The sequence below is a fragment of the Salmo trutta genome, chromosome 2, assembly GCF_901001165.1.
Source record: "Salmo trutta chromosome 2, fSalTru1.1, whole genome shotgun sequence".
Classification (NCBI taxonomy): domain Eukaryota; kingdom Metazoa; phylum Chordata; class Actinopteri; order Salmoniformes; family Salmonidae; genus Salmo; species Salmo trutta.
In genome coordinates this window covers 54,448,263-54,467,656 of record NC_042958.1, presented here as the reverse complement: position 1 = coordinate 54,467,656, position 19,394 = coordinate 54,448,263, and the positions used below count along the sequence as shown (strand labels likewise).

The 19,394-nt window shown below is 42.6% G+C and overlaps 1 protein-coding gene across 2 annotated transcripts in view; it reads left to right on the top strand.

Moving 5' to 3' along the window:
* Nucleotides 1-19,394, top strand: part of grid1b (glutamate receptor, ionotropic, delta 1b) — a 414,815-nt gene that overhangs the window by 242,646 nt on the left and 152,775 nt on the right. For both annotated transcript variants that reach the window (XM_029705848.1, XM_029705837.1), the window contains exon 4: nt 10,084-10,289. In XM_029705848.1, the coding sequence (XP_029561708.1) occupies nt 10,084-10,289 (206 nt within the window). The remainder of the gene's footprint in view (nt 1-10,083; nt 10,290-19,394) is intronic.

The window sequence follows — 19,394 nt, the reverse complement described above, 5'->3', positions numbered from 1 at the left end:
TTGTGTGATGGAATGTTTGGTTGTTTCCTTTTTCTATTGTAGCCATGTTATGATTACATATACAACCCATTCAATGACATCATCTGACTCATTTGACTATGTCGTGCAGTTTTGAAAGGAGGGCTGAATGATTGCAATAGGACGTCACATAGTCGCCTCTCATGCATGCTTTTGTCTCGATCCATCGCTTTGACAGCAGCACTGTTACACAAAAGCCCATATTTGGGCTGTCAGCTTGTATCACACAGCACCTCTCATCACCTAGGAGGTCTCTGTGTGTGTGGTTGGGGGTAGTGTGCGTGTTCCTGTGCATGCTGGTGGATGTGTGTGTGTGCTCTCCTCACGCGGTAGCAGCCTTCATGATGACTCACATAGACCATGAAAAGGCCAGCAGAAGGAAGAAGAAATCATAGGAGCAGGAGAGAGAGATGAGAGAGGGATAGCAGAGAGAAGGAGAAAGACACAGAGAGAGAGAGAGAGAGAGATGAGAGAGGGATAGCAGAGAGAAGGAGAAAGAAACAGAAAGAGAGAGAGAGGACTGGGTAGCTACTAGAGAGTGTATAATGAAAAATAAATTCACAAAATGGGACAAACACCAAATTGAGACTGCATGCAGAATTCTGAAAAATGTGTACAACGTAAAAAAAAAACGAATAATGCATGCAGAGTAGAATTAGGCCGATATCTGCTAATGATCAAAATCCAGAAAAGAGCCGTTAAATTCTACAACCACCTAAAAGGAAGCGATTCCCAAACCTTCCATAACAACGCCATCACCTACAGAGAAATTAACCTGGAGAAGAGTTCCCTAAGCAAGCTGATCCTGGGACTCTGTTCACAAACACAAACAGACCCCACAGAGCCCCAGGACAGCAACACAATTAGACCCAACCAAATCATGAGAAACCAAAAAGTGAATTACTTGACACATTGGAAAGAATTTACAAAAAAGCAGAGCAAACTAGAATGTGTCGTGACTTTATTTTCATTAATCTAATGACTGTTATTTATTTAACCAATTAACTATGTTTAATTGTTACCCGATTATAATTAATCATGTAACAATTAGCTCATTAGGATTTGGGGCACCACAGAAGAAGTTGTTCAGAGAGTAACCATCTCCCAAATTATACTCTATAAGGTCTATACCTATTTCATCGATAAACAGTCATCTTATTAATCATTACCTCTTATCAAATACTCATTCTGAACGATTGTAACCTTCTTGGATCTGCAAAAACCCCAGCCTTGTGCATTATTCAGTAGTACACAAATTGGTTTAATCATTTATTTACTAGCTAACTAAATAATAACACAGAAATCACACACACACACACACACTAACATGAGACAAAGGTCCCTAGTGGACTGACAAGATATGATGGCTTGTTACAACAGATGGAGAGGGGGGAAGAGAGAGAGAAAGAAACAGGACACTTAACATGGATACATTCTAGAACTGTCCTCACATTAATCATATACCTTGCACACAGTCTGCCGGCCGTTTGGAATAAGAAATAATGAATATATTTACGTGTTGAATGCCGTTCGCTGTTTCTCTGTCGGAACTAAGCCTTCTTGGAATGTTTGTGGGGCCTTTCCGAGGCCCACTTGTACATGCTCTGATTGTCCACCAGAGGTCACAATATCCTTCTTCTTAGTTGTCCAGTCTCCTTGGGTTGTTCATTCCTCAGAACAGCTACTTAGCGGTACCAGTGATTGTCTGAGGTGAGCTTCTCGCCACTTCCTCCTCGTGTTGGTATTCAGGACTCAGACCACGATGGACATGAGCAGCAGCTCTTCATCTTTCTGGTCCAAAGGAAGGTGAGTTAATTTCTTTGTTGAGTTTCAAAGCATCAACAATTCCAAACGTGCAGCTCTCCGCCTCACGTTCCCTTGTCTAAAGGTTGATTACTCTTCCAAGCCTTTATGCACTCTTGCTCAAAAGGGACGTTCCGTCATGCTGACAAGCTCTCTGACCTCACTCGTGGTGTGGCTACTTAATGTGCAAAGGTTATCAAAAACTATTATCTCATTAGAAAACTAAAATCACATTCCTATCTTAACACAAATAGCTTCATCACTTTTCATATTGTATTCACATCATATTGGATGAAAACTTGACAGATAAAGGGGTATCCTTTCCAAGTTACTGTATTTGGTCTATAATGTTTTTAACCTCTCTAGGGTCGGCGGGACGAAATCGTCCCACCTACGTAACAGCCAGTGGAATCCTGTGGCGTGTTATTCAAATACCTTAGAAATGCTATTACTTCAATTTCTCAAACATATGACTATTTTACACCATTTTAAAGACAATACTCTCGTTAATCTAACCACACTGTCCGATTTCAAAACGGCTTTACAACGAAAGCAAAACATTAGACTATGTCAGCAGAGTACCCAGCCAGAAATAATCAAACACCCATTTTTCAAGCTAGCATATAATGTCACAAAAACCCAAACCACAGCTAAATGCAGCACTAACCTTTGATGATCTTCATCAGATGACACACCTAGGACATTATGTTATACAATGCATGCATGTTTTGTTCAATCAAGTTCATATTTATATCAAAAACCAGCTTTTTACATTAGCATGTGACGTTCAGAACTAGCATACCCCCCGCAAATGCCGGTGAATTTACTAAAAATTTACTAAATTACTCACGATAAACGTTCACAAAAAGCATAACAATTATTTTAAGAATTATAGATACAGAACTCCTCTATGCACTCGATATGTCCGATTTTAAAATAGCTTTTCGGTGAAAGCACATTTTGCAATATTCTGAGTAGATAGCCCGGCATCACAGGGCTAGCTATTTAGACACCCAGCAAGTTTAGCACTCACCAAAGTCAGATTTACTATAAGAAAAATGTTATTACCTTTGGTGTTCTTCATCAGAATGCACTCCCAGGACTTCTACTTCAATAACAAATGTTGGTTTGGTCCCAAATAATCCATAGTTATATCCAAATATCCTCTGTTTTGTTCGTGCGTTCAAGACACTATCCGAATGGTAAAGAAGGTTGACGAGCACGACGCATTTCGTGACAAAAGATTTCTAAATATTCCATTACCGTACTTCGAAGCATGTCAACCGCTGTTTAAAATCAATTTTTATGCCATTTTTCTCGTAAAAAAGCGATAATATTCCGACCGGGAATCTGTGTTTAGGATAAAAGACGAAAGAAAATAAAAGCATGGGGTCGACCCGTGCACGCGCCTCAGCCCATTGTCCTCCGATAGAGCACTTGCCAAAAGCGCTAATGTGTTTCAGCCTGGGGCTGGAATTACATCATTCAGCTTTTTCCCGCCTTCTGGGAGCCTATGGGAGCCGTAGGAAGTGTCACGTTACAGCAAAGATCCTCAGTCTTCAATAAACAGAGACAAGAAGCTCAAGGAATGGTCAGACAGGCCACTTCCTGTAAGGAATCTTCTCAGGTTTTTGCCTGCCATATGAGTTCTGTTATACTCACAGACACCATTCAAACAGTTTTAGAAACTTTAGGGTGTTTTCTATCCATAGCCAATAATTATATGCATATTCTAGTTACTGGGCAGGAGTAGTAACCAGATTAAATCGGGGATGTTTTTTATCCGGCCGTGCAAATACTGCCCCCTATCCCCAACAGGTTAATAACATCACAAAATGAAAAACAATATGACATTCGTTTTCCATAGTTCCTCACTGACCACTTCCCACATTGTTACATTAGAAATATTGTTTCATTATCACTTTTTGGACAGAGTTTTGGGCGGGCAAAAGTTTCTCTAGACAAAGGCATTCCTTTGGTTGATACTAAAGGGTAGAGAGAGAGAGTTCTTTCTTGCTTAAATGTACGACCGGGTGTGAGCTGTCAACCCGGCAGTTCCCTCCTTCTCCCCTTTGTGGGTGGGAGAGGGTCTGTTTATTATCAGGAATGCGTAATAGGGGTTTTTATTCAGCCCAAACGATGTGCCGCGTAAAGGCACGGGAACAAAGACCAAACAAACACATAACAAAAACACGGGGGTGAAACCCAAACAAAAGAGCGAGGAGTACCTCGAATAAATACACACGCGCACAATGATTAACACACGGGACAAAACCCGTAATCATCTGCACAATCCACAAGGGCACGATTGCCCAAAACACACAGCACAGGTACTCACACTCACCAACGGACATTGTAACAATAATAGACAAGACCATGGAAACCAAAGGGCACATATATACAAATACTAATCAGTGGAAATAGGGGACAGGTGTGTGTGATGAAAGTTCCGGAGGGATCCGTGACACAAGAGTAGACAGGCTATGTGCCCACTGCCCACAAAATGAGGTGGAAACTGAGCTGCACTTCCTAACCTCCGGCCAAATGTATGACCATATTAGAGATACAAATCAAATTTTGATAAACTTGCATATCTATTGGGTGAAATACCAGTGTGCAATCACAGCAGCAATATTTGTGTCCTGTTTGCTCAAGAAAAGGGCAACCAGTGAAGAACAAACACCATTGTAAATACAACCTATATTTATGTTTATTTATTTTCCATTTTGTACTTTAACTATTTGCACATCATTACAACACTGTATATGGACATACTATGACATTTGACATTTCTTTATTCTTTTGAAACGTGTAATGAATACTGTTAATTTTTTATTGTTTATTTCACTTTGGTGTATTATCTATTTCACTTGCTTTGGCAATGTAAACATATGTTTCCCATGCCAATAAAGCCCCTTAAATTGAATTGAAATTGAATTGAGAGAGAGAGAGAGAAAGAAAGAAAGAGTGTTAGCTATTACAGAGTGTGTGTGTGAGAGAGAGAGCTATGAGAGAGAGAGCTACCAGAGTGACAGAGAATAAAACCCCCTGTAAAATCTAATTTGTTACCCGCCAGTAGAGAGATGACTGGAGATGGGCCATCTTTGATGGGATTTGCTCCCCTGCTCCTCTTTGGTTATCTCTTATGCTGCTTGTTATGATCCCCCCCCTCCCCCCACGTGTCTTAGTTGAATTTCACTGGGACCACAGCAGCTGTTGCTGAAGTCCTTGAGGCGAGGCGAGGCAGCTTTGTGGAGCCCATTGCTGCCACTCTCTGAGCAGCCGACAAAAGATTTGGACTGTAATCTGTAGGGATTAGTTGAGGAAAAGTGAGGAAAATGCTAATCTAGAATTTTCATAAACAAGGATTTCTCGATCCCACCGCAGTTAGGCTTTGAATGATACGGAGCAGTTTCTGGGGTTTCCCCCCGATTCTGGTCCACCATAAAGTATGTATCACTCTATATTTGCAGGTGTTGAGTTATAGTACTTCAGTCCTGTTTGATATTACCTATACGTGAAATATAAGTGAAAACCTTAAGTCTCACAATATCCATACGGTATAAAATAACAGGAATAAAAACATGCAAACTGCACAGTGTAATGAGTTTCACAGCAAGGCATGAAGTGCTACCTGCAGGGGTTACAGGAAGAAAAGGGATTAGACATTAGCAGTCATATATATGATTTAGTAATCTCCTACTCAAGCCAAGAAGTGCTGCTAGCATTTTGATTAATACAGATCATTTCCAGGTTCTCTCTGACGAGGAATGCATCCCCCACAAGGAACTGCTAACTGTACCCTTCATGATGAATCAACAACACGTAATTGCGAGAGACATGTTTGTAGTTTGTGGTTGTTTTGTAGAGACTACAACAACCAGCATTGGTGAGAAGACCTGGTAGTATCTCCTTTTTCACCATGGAAACATAGACTAAGCACAGTTTTTGTCACTCCGGAGAGAGGAAGCAGCATATGAGTACAGTAGACAGCCAAACATAACTCACTACAAGGCACATGTTAGTCCAAATAGATAAGAGGAGAAGGAGAGATTTTTTTAAATTAACCCACCTGTCACCACACAACTCTCTTTCCCAGACATTTCAAACTTCTCACTTGGGTGATAGCTGAAGAAGTTATAACACCAAGAAGAGCATTCAACATGATGCAAATAAGATGTAATGCTAGCAATGAAACCGCTCTATTCTGGGCTGAATTGTGACTTCTAGACAAAGGAAGATGACTTGTATATAGGGGGCCTTGGTGCTAGCTACAAGAGCCCCACCATAGGCTAGGACTGTGAGTAAGAAGCCCTGAGAGCACAATAAAGTAAGCATTGATTTACCCAGGCCTCCTCCACAACTCTCCCTCAGCTGAACACTCACTGGACTGCCTACAGCAGAGATGGGCAGGCAGGCAATTTACTCCACAGTGTGGGATCCGGGTTGCTCAGTTCTGTTCTGCTGTTATTCAAGCCAAACCACTGCAAAAGTTCAAAGCATGGTGTTTTTTGTGTGCATTTATGTCTATTACAGTCCTTGTCAGCATGTAGAGAATGCATTATTTGTATATTCTAAGTCATGGGTTAACAACAGAAGCACCATGTTGTAACGATCACAGTGACAAGATTATATTTACTTTTACAGTCAAAATATTGTAAAATGGTGCCGGAAGAAATGGCAGCAGTTTTACCTAACCAATTGTGCTATTCTGTGTTTTTTTCTCGCGTTATTTGTAACTTATTTTGTACATAATGTTTTTGCAACCATATCTTACGGCAAAAAAAGAGCCTCTGGATATCAGGACAGCGATCACTCACCTCGGATTAGACAAAGATTTTTTGTTCAACAAGCAGGATGCACAGTACGTACTTCGAACACCCGACAAGGCCAACATCCCCGTCATTGGCAAGAGAAAGAGACGCAGGTACAGAGGTCATAGAGTGGGGTGCCTCGTAAGGATACGCAGAAGGCGAATGGGAAAGCTGCCGTTAGCGTCAATATTACTTGCCAACGTGCAATCATTGGACAATAAATTAGACGAGGTACAATCATGAATATCCTACCAACGGGACATCAGAAACTGTAACATCTTATGTTTCACGGAATCGTGGCTGAATGATGACATGGATATTCAGCAAGTGGGATATACACTGCACCGCCTAGATAGAACAGCACACTCCGGTAAGACAAGGGGTGGCAGTCTCTGCATATTTGTAAAGAAAAGCTGGTGAACGAAATCTAAGGAAGTCTCTAGATTTTGCTCACCTGAAGTAGAGTATCTTATGATAAGCTGTAGACCACACTATTTGCCAAGAGACTTCATCCATACTTTTCGTGGCTGTTTATTTACCACCAGTCAGCCACTGCACTCAGTCAGCTGTATAAGGAAATAAGCGAACAAGAAACCGCACACACAGAGGCGGTGCTCCTAGTGGCCGGGGATTTTAATGCAAGGAAACTTAAATCAGTTTTACCTAATTTCTATCAACATGTTAAATGCGCAACAAGATGGAAAAAAATTCTAGATCACCTATACTCCACTCAGAGACGCATACAAAGCTCTCCCTCGCCTTCCATTTGGTAAATCTGACCACAATTCTATCCTCCTGATTCCTGCTTACAAGCAAATATTAAAGCAGGAAGTACCAGTGACTCTGTCTATAAAAAAGTGGTCAGATGAAGCAGATGCTAAACTACAAGACTGTTTGCTAGCACAGACTGGAACATGTTCTGGTATTCTTCCTATGGCTTTGAGGAGTATACCACCTCAGTCATTGGCTTTATCAAAAAGTGCATTGAGGACGTCGTCCCCACAGTGACTGTATGTACATACCCCAACCAGAAACCATGGATTACAGGCAACATTCGCACAGAGCTAAAGGGTAGAGCTGTCGATTTCAAGGTGCAGGACTCTAACCCGGAAGCTTATAAGAAATCCTGCTATGCCGTCAGACAAACCATCAAACAGGCAAAGCACCAATACAGGGCTAAGATTGAATTGTACTACACCGGCTCCGATGCTCGTCTTATGTGGCAGTGCTTGCAAACTATTACAGACTACAAAGGCAAGCACAGCTGCAAGCTGCCCAGTGACACAAGCCTACCAGACGAGCTAAATCACTTCTATGCTCGTTTCGAGGGAAGGAACACTGAGGCATGCATGAGAGCATCAGCTCTTCCGGATGACTGTGTGATCCCGCTCTCCGCAGCCGACGTGAGTAAGAACTTTAAACAGGTCAACATTTACAAGGCCGCCGGGCGAGATGGATTACCAGGACATGTGCTCCGGTCATGTGCTCACCAACTGGCAGGTGTCTTCACTGACATTTTCAACATGTCCCTGATTGAGTCTGCAATACCAACATGTTTTAAGCAGACCAGCATAGTCCCTGTGCCCAAGAACTCTAAGGCATCCTGCTGAATGACTACAGACCTGTAGCACTCACGTCTGTAGCCATGAAGTGCTTTGAAAGGCTGGTAATGGCTCACATTAACACCATTATCCCAGAAACCCTCGATCCACTCCAATTTACATACCGCCCAAACAGATCCACAGATGATGCAATCTCTATTACACTCCACACTGCCCTTTCCCACCTGGACAAAAGGAACACCTACGTGAGAATGCTATTTATTGACTACAGCTCAGTGTTCAACACCATAGTACCCTCAAAGCTCATCACTAAGCTAAGGATCCTGGGTTTAAACACCTCCCTCTGCAACTGGATCCTGGACTTCCTGACGGGCCGCCCCCCCATGATGAAGGTAGGTAGCAACACATCCGCCACACTGATCCTCAACACTGGAGCCCCTCAGGGCTGCGTGCTCAATCCCCTACTGTACTCCCTGTTCACCCACAACTGCATGGCCAGGCACGACTCCAACACCATCATAAAGTTTGCAGATGATACAACAGTGGTAGGCCTGATCACTGACAACGACGAGACAGCCTATAGGGAGGAGGTCAGAGACCTGGCCGGGTGGTGCAAGAATAACAACCTATCCCTCAATGTGATCAAGACAAAGGAGTGATTATGGATTACAGGAAAGCGAGGACCGAGCATGCCCCCATTCTCATCAATGGGGCTGCAGTGGAGCAGGTTGAGAGCTTCAAGTTCCTTGGTGTCCACATCACCAACAAGCTAGAATGGTCCAAACACACCAAGACAGTCGTGAAGAGGGCACGACAAAGCCTATTTCCCCTCAGGAAACTAAAAAGATTTGGCATGGGTCCTCAGATCCTCAAAAGGTTCTACAGCTGCAACATCGAGAGCATCCTGACTGGTTGCATCACTGCTTGGTACGGCAACTGCTCAGCCTCCGACCGCAAGGCACTACAGAGGGTAGTGCGAACAGCCCAGTACATCACTGAGGCTAAGCTGCCAGCCATCCAGGACCTCTACACCAGGCAGTGTCAGAGGAAGGCCCTAAGAATAGTCAAAGACCCCAGCCACCCCAGTCATAGACTGTTCTCTCTACTACCGCATGGCAAGTGTTACCGGAGCGCCAAGTCTAGGACCAAATGGCTTCTCAACAGTATTTACCCCCAAGCCATAAGACTCCTGAACAAGTAATCAAATGGCTACCCAGACTATTTCCACTGCCCCCAACCCCTCTTTTACGCTGCTGCTACTCTCTGTTTATCATATATGCATAGTCACTTTAACTATACATTCATGTACATACTACCTCAATTAGCCCGACTAACCGGTGCCCCCGCACATTGGCTACCCGGACTATCTGCATTGTGTCACGCCACCCGCCACCCGCCACCCGCCACCCGCCAACCCCTCTTTTACGCTACTGCTACTCTCTCTTTATCATATAGTCACGTTAACCATACCTATAGTACATGTACATACTACCTCAATTAGCCCGACTAACCGGTGCCTGTATATTGCCTCGCTAATGGTTATTTTTCACTGTATTTTTACTGTTGTATTTATTTCTTTACTTATCTATTGTTCACCTAATACCTATTTTTTACTTGAAAATCTCACTGTTGGTTAGGGCCTGTATGTAAGCATTTCACTGTAAGGTCTACGTATTCAGTGCTCGTAGACAAATAAACTTTGATTTGGAATATGCCATTGAAAGGGGAATCTGAGTGGAAAGTGCAATGGATGCCTAATTATACATTATCCTTCAATTACTCATAGGGATCTGCAGGAGGATGGAGGGGTTTCCGAGTTCAGTCAGTGAGTTTTCTGAGTCCAGTCAGTCCAACCCCACTCATCCGCCTCTCCTCCCTCCCCTCAGATATCCGCGGCCTACAGGGTTTCCTGGACCAGACGTCTCGGCAGGGGCTGGACGTATCTCTACAGAGAGTGGACAGGAACATCAGTAAGGTCTTCTCGAACCTCTTCAACACCATGAGGACAGAGGAGCTCAACCGCTACAGGGACACACTGAGACGGGCCATCCTACTGCTCAGCCCCCGAGGAGCACAGGTCTTCATCCAACAGGTACGTGGCAGCATTTAGGCCTAGATATAGCCACACACATATGCTTGCGGATCGACACACACACACATGCAGGTATGTCTGAGCACACATACACACATGTAGTTTACCTGCTCTGTGCATACAAACAGAAACCAGAAACACCCCCACACACATAGCCATACACCAACTTGCCCACAAACACAGTACTTGTAAGACAAGTAGTATTGACCTCCATGACACATTGTCAGTCAATCAATGAATCAATCACATTTATTTTTTAAAGCCCTTTTTACAACAGAAGTTTTCACAGAGTGCTGTACAGATACCCAGCCTAAAACCCGAAAGAGCAAGCATGTTGCAGATGCAGAAGCACAGTAGCTAGGAAAATCTCCCTAGAAAAGGCAGGAGCCTAGGAGGAAACCTAGAGAGGAACTAGACTGTTAGGTGGCCAGTCCTCTTCTGGCTTTGCCTGGTAGAGACTTTAGGAGGACATGGCCATTTAGGGCAGATTGTTCTTCAAGATGATTGTGATCATATTGGTATTCCCCCACTGGACCAGGCCACCATATGGCATGGGGGCATTGCCTATCATTAGATAGTACACATGACTCCTTATAGCTCAGTCTGTCACGTGTCCCGGAGATCTGTCCTGGGACTCAGGCTCAGCACCGCAGAGCAGAGCAGATGGCCTGTCCATGGCTAACAGACAGAGTGGAGACGGAACACGGTTGTCATGCATATGAATGTGTCAGTTCTCCAAGCCTCAGCCAAGGCAGGCTGTATTTTTAGAAGTCTTAATTTTAGCAGCCAAGCAGAGGGGAAGGAGTAACCGTGGCACCTCTGTCGTATTCGGCGGCTGCATCGAACTGGGCGCTGGTGGCAGCTAGTTGCTTTAATGCCTCATTGTACTCCGACTCCCGATGCTACTCTGCCTCTACCGGGAAATGTTTGTGAATATTTTAATTAGCTGTACTGCTCTTTAAACCAGACACGCTGTTCCACGATCATACAGCAAAATAACACTGTCTGTCTGTCTGTCCGTCTGTCTGGACAAAGTCTGCCTTACTTACATCTATTCTGTCCAGCCTCCAGACAGATAGACAGTCTGTATGTCTGTCTGTCTTTAAGTTGGTGTGTTCTTTTGGTTAAAGGGGAGAATTGGACTCCTTGGTTAATGACAAGTGTTGAATGCTGCACCACTGGCTTTGCAATGGGTCGACAAGTGAGTTTCCCTTCAACTTGTTTGGCGGGTTAAGGCCTCTTGATCCTCTCTGATTCCCAAGTTGTCTAGACCTGGCTGTAGTTAACAGCTCTGTCAACCAGGTGAGTTATTTGGAATTATTCTTCTTCCTTCTCCTGTGACTTCATGGCGTACTGTTATGCTTGCTTTATGGCCTTTAACCCCTTACTTTGAAGCAGTAGCCATGGAGAGGTGGACCAGCAGGCAGAAGGTTGCTGGTTCAAGCCCTGTGCCAGGGTAATGCAAAAATGGATCTGAACTCCCATCTCCTGCCGTTGTGCCCTTGAGCAAGACTATTTTATTCTAAGTGCATATGTTGTGTTCCTATTCAGCCAGTGCATAGGTAGTTCATATGTATAGCCGGGGTGCCGGTGGGCAAGATGCAGTCGTTATGCCGTTTGAGAAATGAAATGACGCAGACACCTGTCTTGTTGTGACATGTGAGCACTAGGGCTGTTGTAGTGAACATATTACCGCCACACCGGCGGTCACGAGTCATGAGGGCAGTCAAATTCCACATGACCAGCTTCTCCAAGCTCTGATGCTGCTGCTGGTCATTAGTAGCCTATCAAACTTACTAACTGCCAGGGACTCAGCACTCTATTGTCCCTCTAATCACTCTGACATGAATGCAAATGTATTCGAAAATCTAATCAAACACTTAATGAGAGCCCATGAGCTCATGTTGCGCAACATTTCTATAGGCTATGCAATTGAGTGAGAAAACAGAGTGATGGCCGCTAATAAAAAGAGGAGGATCCTATCAGCTTTCTATAGGCTAGACCTACTATATTTATTTCTCAACTTTCCTAATATTAAGCACATTGCTTATATTTACAACAGGAATAGAGCCTAACTGGCTGTCATGAAAATAAACCACGGGAAAAAGCATCCTCCGTTCGCTATTTAAGTGCATAAATGACATGTATTTTTTCCTGCATGCTCCTGTTTCGATACAGGTGCATGATAATGGTCCATTCTAAATCAAAACTAATGTCACACATATATTATTTAGTATCTGTAAAGACAAGGTTAAAATAAACATAATCAAAAGTACATTTGAATGACACTGAGGGGCAGTGTTTTTACAAAAAATGCCGGTTTGCCTGAGGCTGATGCTGTTCAGGTGTTTGTATACATGCATATACACACACTGTCACTCAAATAAACACATACAAGAACACACACATACTGTACATGTAATAGCGCCAGACATGCACACAAACAGTTGGCATTGCTGCTATGATTTTAGTTGTCCTTGATGTCATTTGTTTAAAAAAAAATGGCGTTGTTTGCTGTTTTATTCTGTTGTTTTCTTTTTTTTCATTAGCTTATTCTCTTGGTTGTTGGTGCATTGGGGGGTTATTGGTGGTGGGGAATGGAATGAATTGTAGTTTTTATTTATCTCAAATGGTTGAGGGACAGCTATTGGGGAACTGTGGGGGATCTTGGAGGGTTCTGGTTCACGTGTTTTGGCCTGGTGGGAGATCTGTCAACGTGCCCTTGAGCAGGGCATAGACCCTGGATGCTTCTCTGTGTCGCTATGAATGGGAGTCTGTTGGATGACTGGTATGATGTAGTTGTTGAGCGGATTCACTGCTCAATAAAAAAAAGATTAAAAAAAGACAAGGTTAAATCAAGAATAATCTGAAGGGTGAAAATATCAGCCTATCAATTGCAAATTACAGTTGAAGTCGGAAGTTTACATACACCTTAGCCAAATACATTTAAACCAAGTTTTTCACAATTCCTGACTTTAATCCGAGTAAAAATTCCCTGTCTTAGGTCAGTTAGGATCACCACTTTATTTTAAGAATGTTAAATGTCAGAATAATAGCAGAGAGAATGATTTATTTCAGCTTTTATTTCTTTCATCACATTCCCAGTGGGTCAGAAGTTTACATACACTCAATTAGTATTTGGTAGCATTGCCTTTACATTGTTTAACTTGGGTCAAACGTTTTGGGTAGGCTTCCACAAGCTACCCACAATAAGTTGGGTGAATTTTGGCCCATTCCTCCTGACAGAGCTGGTGTAATGGAGTCAGGTTGTAGGCCTCCTTGCTCGCACACGCTTTTTCAGTTCTGCCCACAAATGTTCTATAGGATTGAGGTCAGGGCTTTGTGATGGCCACTCCAATACCTTGACTTTGTTGCTCTTAAGCCATTTTGCCACAACTTTGGAAGTATGCTTGGGGTCATTGTCCATTTGGAAGACACACTTGCAACCAAGCTTTAACTTCCTGACTGATGTCTTGAGATGTTGCTTCAATATATCCACATAATTTTCCTGCCTCATGAAGCCATCTATTTTGTGAAGTGCACCAGTCCCTCCTGAAGCAAAGCACCCCCACAACATGATGCTGCCACCCCCGTGCTTCAAGGTTGGGATGGTGTTTTTCGGCTTGCAAGCCTCCCCCTTTTTCCTCCAAACATAACAATGGTCATTACGGCCAAACAGTTCTATTTTTGTTTCATCAGACCAGAGGACGTTTCTCCAAAAAGTACAATCTTTGTCCCCATGTGCAGTTGCAAACTGTAGTCTGGCTTTTTTATGGAGGTTTTGGAGCAGTGGCTCCTTCCTTGCTGAGTGGCCTTTCAAGTTATGTCAATATAGGACTCATTTTACTGTGGATATAGATACTTTCATACCTGTTTCCTCCAGCATCTTCACAAGGTACTTTGCTGTTGTTCTGGGATTGATTTGCACTTTTCACACCAAAGTATGTTCATCTCTAGGAGACAGAACACATCTCCTTCCTGAGCAGTATGACAGCTGCATGGTCCCATGGTGTTTATACTTGCATACTGTTGTTTGTACAGGTGAACACAGTACTGTCAGGTGTTTGGAAATTGCTCCCAAGGATGCACCAGACTTGTGGAGGTCTACACTTATTTTTCTGAGGTCTTGGCTGATTTCTTTTCATTTTCCCATGATGTCAAGCAAAGAGGCACGGAGTTTGAAGGTAGGCCTTGAAATACATCCACACCTCCAATTACATTTACATTTTAGTCATTTAGCAGACACTCTTATCCAGAGCGACTTACAGTAGTGAATGTATTTCATACATTTTTTTCTCCATACTGGTCCGTACTTGTCCCCCATGGGAATCGAACCCACAACCCTGGTGTTGCAAACACCATGCTCTACCAACTGAGCTACACAGGACACAATACATCTCATCTCTAGTATCAAAATAAAGACAAGATCCATTCGTTTTACTTTTTAATGCAAAATAATAAAAATAGATGAAGTATAGCTTGATACTATACAATAAAAATATCTAAAATAAATAAAAAAATTATCTATAAGATGAGGGAAGGGGGGGGACTGGATTCATACATATATATATATTTTTTAAAATCTTTATGGCCATCTCAGCAATAACAGAACAATAATTTATATAACATTGGGAATGTCAAAGAAAATAATGAGTTCAAAGCATAAAAACAGTTAATTTGGGCACAGAAAGTGCTTCCCATATAAAACACTTTCTTGAACCAGTGTGGATGAGGGGTGGCAACAGTACTTTGTTTTCAGAGGTGTCCAGGAAATGAATTTGCTTAAGCTTTTTCCGTTGTCTCAAACTTCAGTCCTTAACATTGCATACTTTTGAGTCCAATCTCTTGCTAATCTGTTGTACTTTTCTTTGTCCTGCTTGTAGATGTGTGCTATGTATGGGACTAGGTGGTCATCTGGGTTTGGGTCACATAGCAAAGAACATATGGACAATAAAACTGGAAGAACAAAAGGTGAGGATAACCAGGATGAGATTATTCTGCAATTACACCATCACAATATTGTCAAGGGCAACAGTTGAACAAATTAGGAAAACATTTGAGATGCATTTTGCTTTAATTATTTTATATTGTGCAATTAGGGTAGAAACAAGACAAAAAAAAGTTGGTTTACAAACTGTGAATGTAAGCCAGTTTGTCTTAACTTTCGAAACTGTAAGTGCTGGGGACCACTGTGACCTCAGAATGTCCAGACAGATGCTACCATTTCTGTTTATGTTTGGGTGATAGATTTTCGTTGTGAAGGCTACCTTTGGTGGTCAAGTAGCCTATCAGAAGCTTCTAAAGCCATGATATCATTTTCTGGAATTTTCCAAGCTGTTTAAAGGCACAGTCAAGTTAGTGTATGTAAACTTCTGACCCACTGAAATTGTGATACAGTGAATTATAAGTTAAATAATCTGTCTGTAAACAATTGTTGGAAAAATTACTTGTGTCATGCACAAAGTAGATGTCCTATCCGACTTGCCAAAACTATAGTTTGTTAACAAGAAATGTGTGGTTTGGTTGAAAAACGAGTTTTAATGACTCCAACCTAAGTGTATGTAAACTTCCGACTTCAACTGTATATATCATCACTTGTGAATGATGCCCAGCATAAGAAACAATGCATTTTTTTTGTTGACTTATTCAAATCATAGTTGCATACTGCATGTACTGTAGCCTGCCCCATAGGCCTATATGTTTTAATAAGGTTTGTATCACTAAAGTGGCCAAATAACTTCTTAAAATTAACTACATTAATCAGCTTTACAAGGGCTGAAGAGCCGAACTGGCATATATAAGCAGCGCGTGAGTTTCAAGTTTGGGGAAGATACTTTTCATCATAAAAACAAGTTCTCATTTACAATTGCGACCTGGCCAAGATAAAGCAAAGCAGTTCGACAACATACAACAACACAGAGTTACACATGGAGTAAACAACATACAGTCAATAATACAGTAGAAAAAAAATAAAAAAAATAAAAATATATATAAAAAAATAAAAAAAATAAGACTATATACAATGTGAGCAAATGATGTGAGATAAGGGAGGTAAAAGCAAAAAAATGCCATGGTAGGAAAGTAAATAAAGTATAGCAAGAAAAACACTGGAATGGTAGATTTGTAGTTTGAAGAAAGTTCAAAGTTCAAATATAAATAATATGGTGCAAATGAGCAAAATAAATAAAATAAATAAATACAGTAGGGGAAGAGGTAGTAGTTTGGGCTAAATTATAGATGGGCTATGTACAGGTGCAGTGATCTGTGAGCTGCTCTGACAGCTGGTGCTTAAAGCTAGTGAGGGAGATAAGTGTTTCCAATTTCAGAGATTTTTGTAATAATAAAAGCGTTGCATGCATATTTGCATTTGCGGTCACTTTTGATAATGGTGTTTTCCGCTAATGTAACATTCACGCTTATAGCCTACTACCATGTGTGAAGAAATAGCCTCATAGTTTATCAACATTTTAAGCTAAACATTCAGATCTGTTGCGTCAGCCACATAGCATAAAAACTTTTTTTTTATGCTAGTGGTTGTATTAATTTGGGATCTATCGCGTTCCACAAATGTCACAAACTATGTTTGGAATATTTATTTGTGACACAGAATAGAATAGGTCGACTTTTGTGCTATGGGGGATAGTAGATTGACATAGGCTAGTGCTTTTGCTGTTCATTAGGCCTACTTCTCTTGTTGGCTGATGAAAAGTAAATGTGGACAGTTCATCCAATATCTTCAATATGCACCTCAGAACTGGATAAGGGCGTGCAAGGTTGCGTCTCTGATGTGTCTGTCTTCACTTGTTACCTGTGAGAAAGACCTGATCATGTGACAGAGAGCCGTGCGAGTGAGAGACGCTTCGGATTGCGCAGCACACTCAGGGAGAAGGGCACAATGCAGCACTCCAGGCTGCAAAAGGCATGGATTTTTTTAGGGTGCATTACGACCACAAAGGGGATGCCACCGTGAAATTCGAGGCATCATCAAGTGCTTCTCATATTGTGAATGAGAGACTATTGGAGTATGTACAGTCATCATGCAGCCTTACAATGTATTCGAAATCAAAATGTATAGCCTAACGTTTGTAGAACAACTAAAGTTCCATTAATAACTCTAAATTAAGCATATAGGAGTACCGATTTCTTTGTTAACCACTCACACAGAATTGCCTAATGTACACACACCCTCAAATCAGTTGGATGAAAAATTTATGTTTTATTACGTATGTTCAATTGTATTCGCCATACTATAAAATAATATTAAATAATGCCATGGAATTATAAGCAAATCTTGTCTGCTAAATGAATTAGTGTAGCCCACAGCTATTTGGCATAGCCACATCAGGCCCTAACATCAAATAAAATCAAATGTTAAAAAATAACAGTAGCGACGCTATATCCAATAGCGAGGCAATATACAGGCACCGGTTAGTCGGGCTAAATGAGGTAGTATGTACATTAATGTATAGTTAAAGTGACTATGCATATATGATAAACAGAGAGTAGCAGCAGCGTAAAAGAGGGGTTGGGTGGACAATGGAAATAGTCTGGGTAGCCATTTGATTACTTGTTCAGGATAGAGGTCCTGGATGGCAGGAAGCTTGGCCCCAGAGATGTACTGGGCTGTTCCCACTACCCACTGTAGTGCCTTGCGGTCGGAGGCCGAGCAGTTGCCATACCAGGCAGTGATGCAACCAGTCAGGATGCTCTCGATGGTGCAGCTGTAGAACCTTTTTAGGATCTCAGGACCCATGCCAAATCTTTTCAGTCTCCTGAGGGGGAATAGACTTTGTCGTGCCCTCTCCATGACCGTCTTGGTGTGCTAGGACCATGTTAGTTTGTTGGTGATGTGGACACCAAGGAACTTGAATCTCTCAACCTGCTCCACTACAGCCCCGTCGATGAGAATGGGGGCGTGCTTGGTCCTCTTTATCCTGTAGTCCACAATCATATCCTTTGTCTTGATCACGTCAGGGGAGAGGTTGTTGTCCTGGCACCACATGACCAGGTCTCTGACCTCCTCCCTATAGGCTGTCTCGTCGTTGTCGGTGATCAGGCCTACCACTGTTGTGTCATCGGCAAATTTAATGATGGTGTTGGAGTCGTGCCTTGTCGTGCAGTCATGAGTGATCAGGGAGTACAGGAGGGGACTGAGCATGCACCCCTGAGGGGCCCCTATGTTGAGGTTCAGCGTGGCGGATGTGTTGTTACCTACCCTTACAACCTGAGGGCGGCCCATCAGGATGTCCAGGATAGAGTTGCAGAGGGAGGTGTTTAGTCCCAGGGACCTTAGCTTGTTGATGAGCTTTGAGGGCACTATGGTGTTGAACACTGAGCTGTAGTCAGTGAATAGCATTCTCACATAGGTGTTCCTTTTGTCCAGGTGGGAAAGGGCAGTGTGTAATGGGCAGTGTGCAATACAGATTGCATCATCTGTGGATTTGTTGGGGCAGTATGCAAGTTGGAGTGGGTCTAGGGTTTCTGCGATGATGGTGTTGATCTGAGCCATGACCAGCCTTTCAAGGCACTTCATGGCTACAGACATGAGTGCCTCAGGTCGGTAGTCATTTAGGCAGGTTACCTTAGTGTTCTTGGGCACAGGGACTATGGTGGTGTGCTTAAAACATGTTGGTATTACAGACTCAGACAGGGAGAGGTCGAAAATGTCAGTGATGACACATGCCAGTTGGTCAGCGCATGCTCACAGTACACGTCCTGATAATCCATCTGGCCACGCGGCCTTGTGAATGTTGACCTGTTTAAAGGTTGTGGAGAGCGTGTTCACACAGTCTTCTGGAACAGCTGATGCTTTCATGCATGTTTCAGTATTATTTGCCTCGAAGCGGTCATAGAAGTAGCGGTCATAGAAGCAGCTCTCGGCTGTGCTTCCATTTGTAGTCTGTAATGGTTTGCAAGCCTTGTCACATCCGACTAGCGGCAGAGCCGGTGCAGTACAATTCGATCTTAGCCCTGTATTAACGCTTTGCCTGTTTGATGGTTCGTTGGAGGGCATATCCGGAATTCTTATAATCTTCCGGGTGAGAGTCGCGATTCTTGAATGCGGCAGCTCTAGCCTTTAGCTCAGAGTGGATACTGCCTGTAATC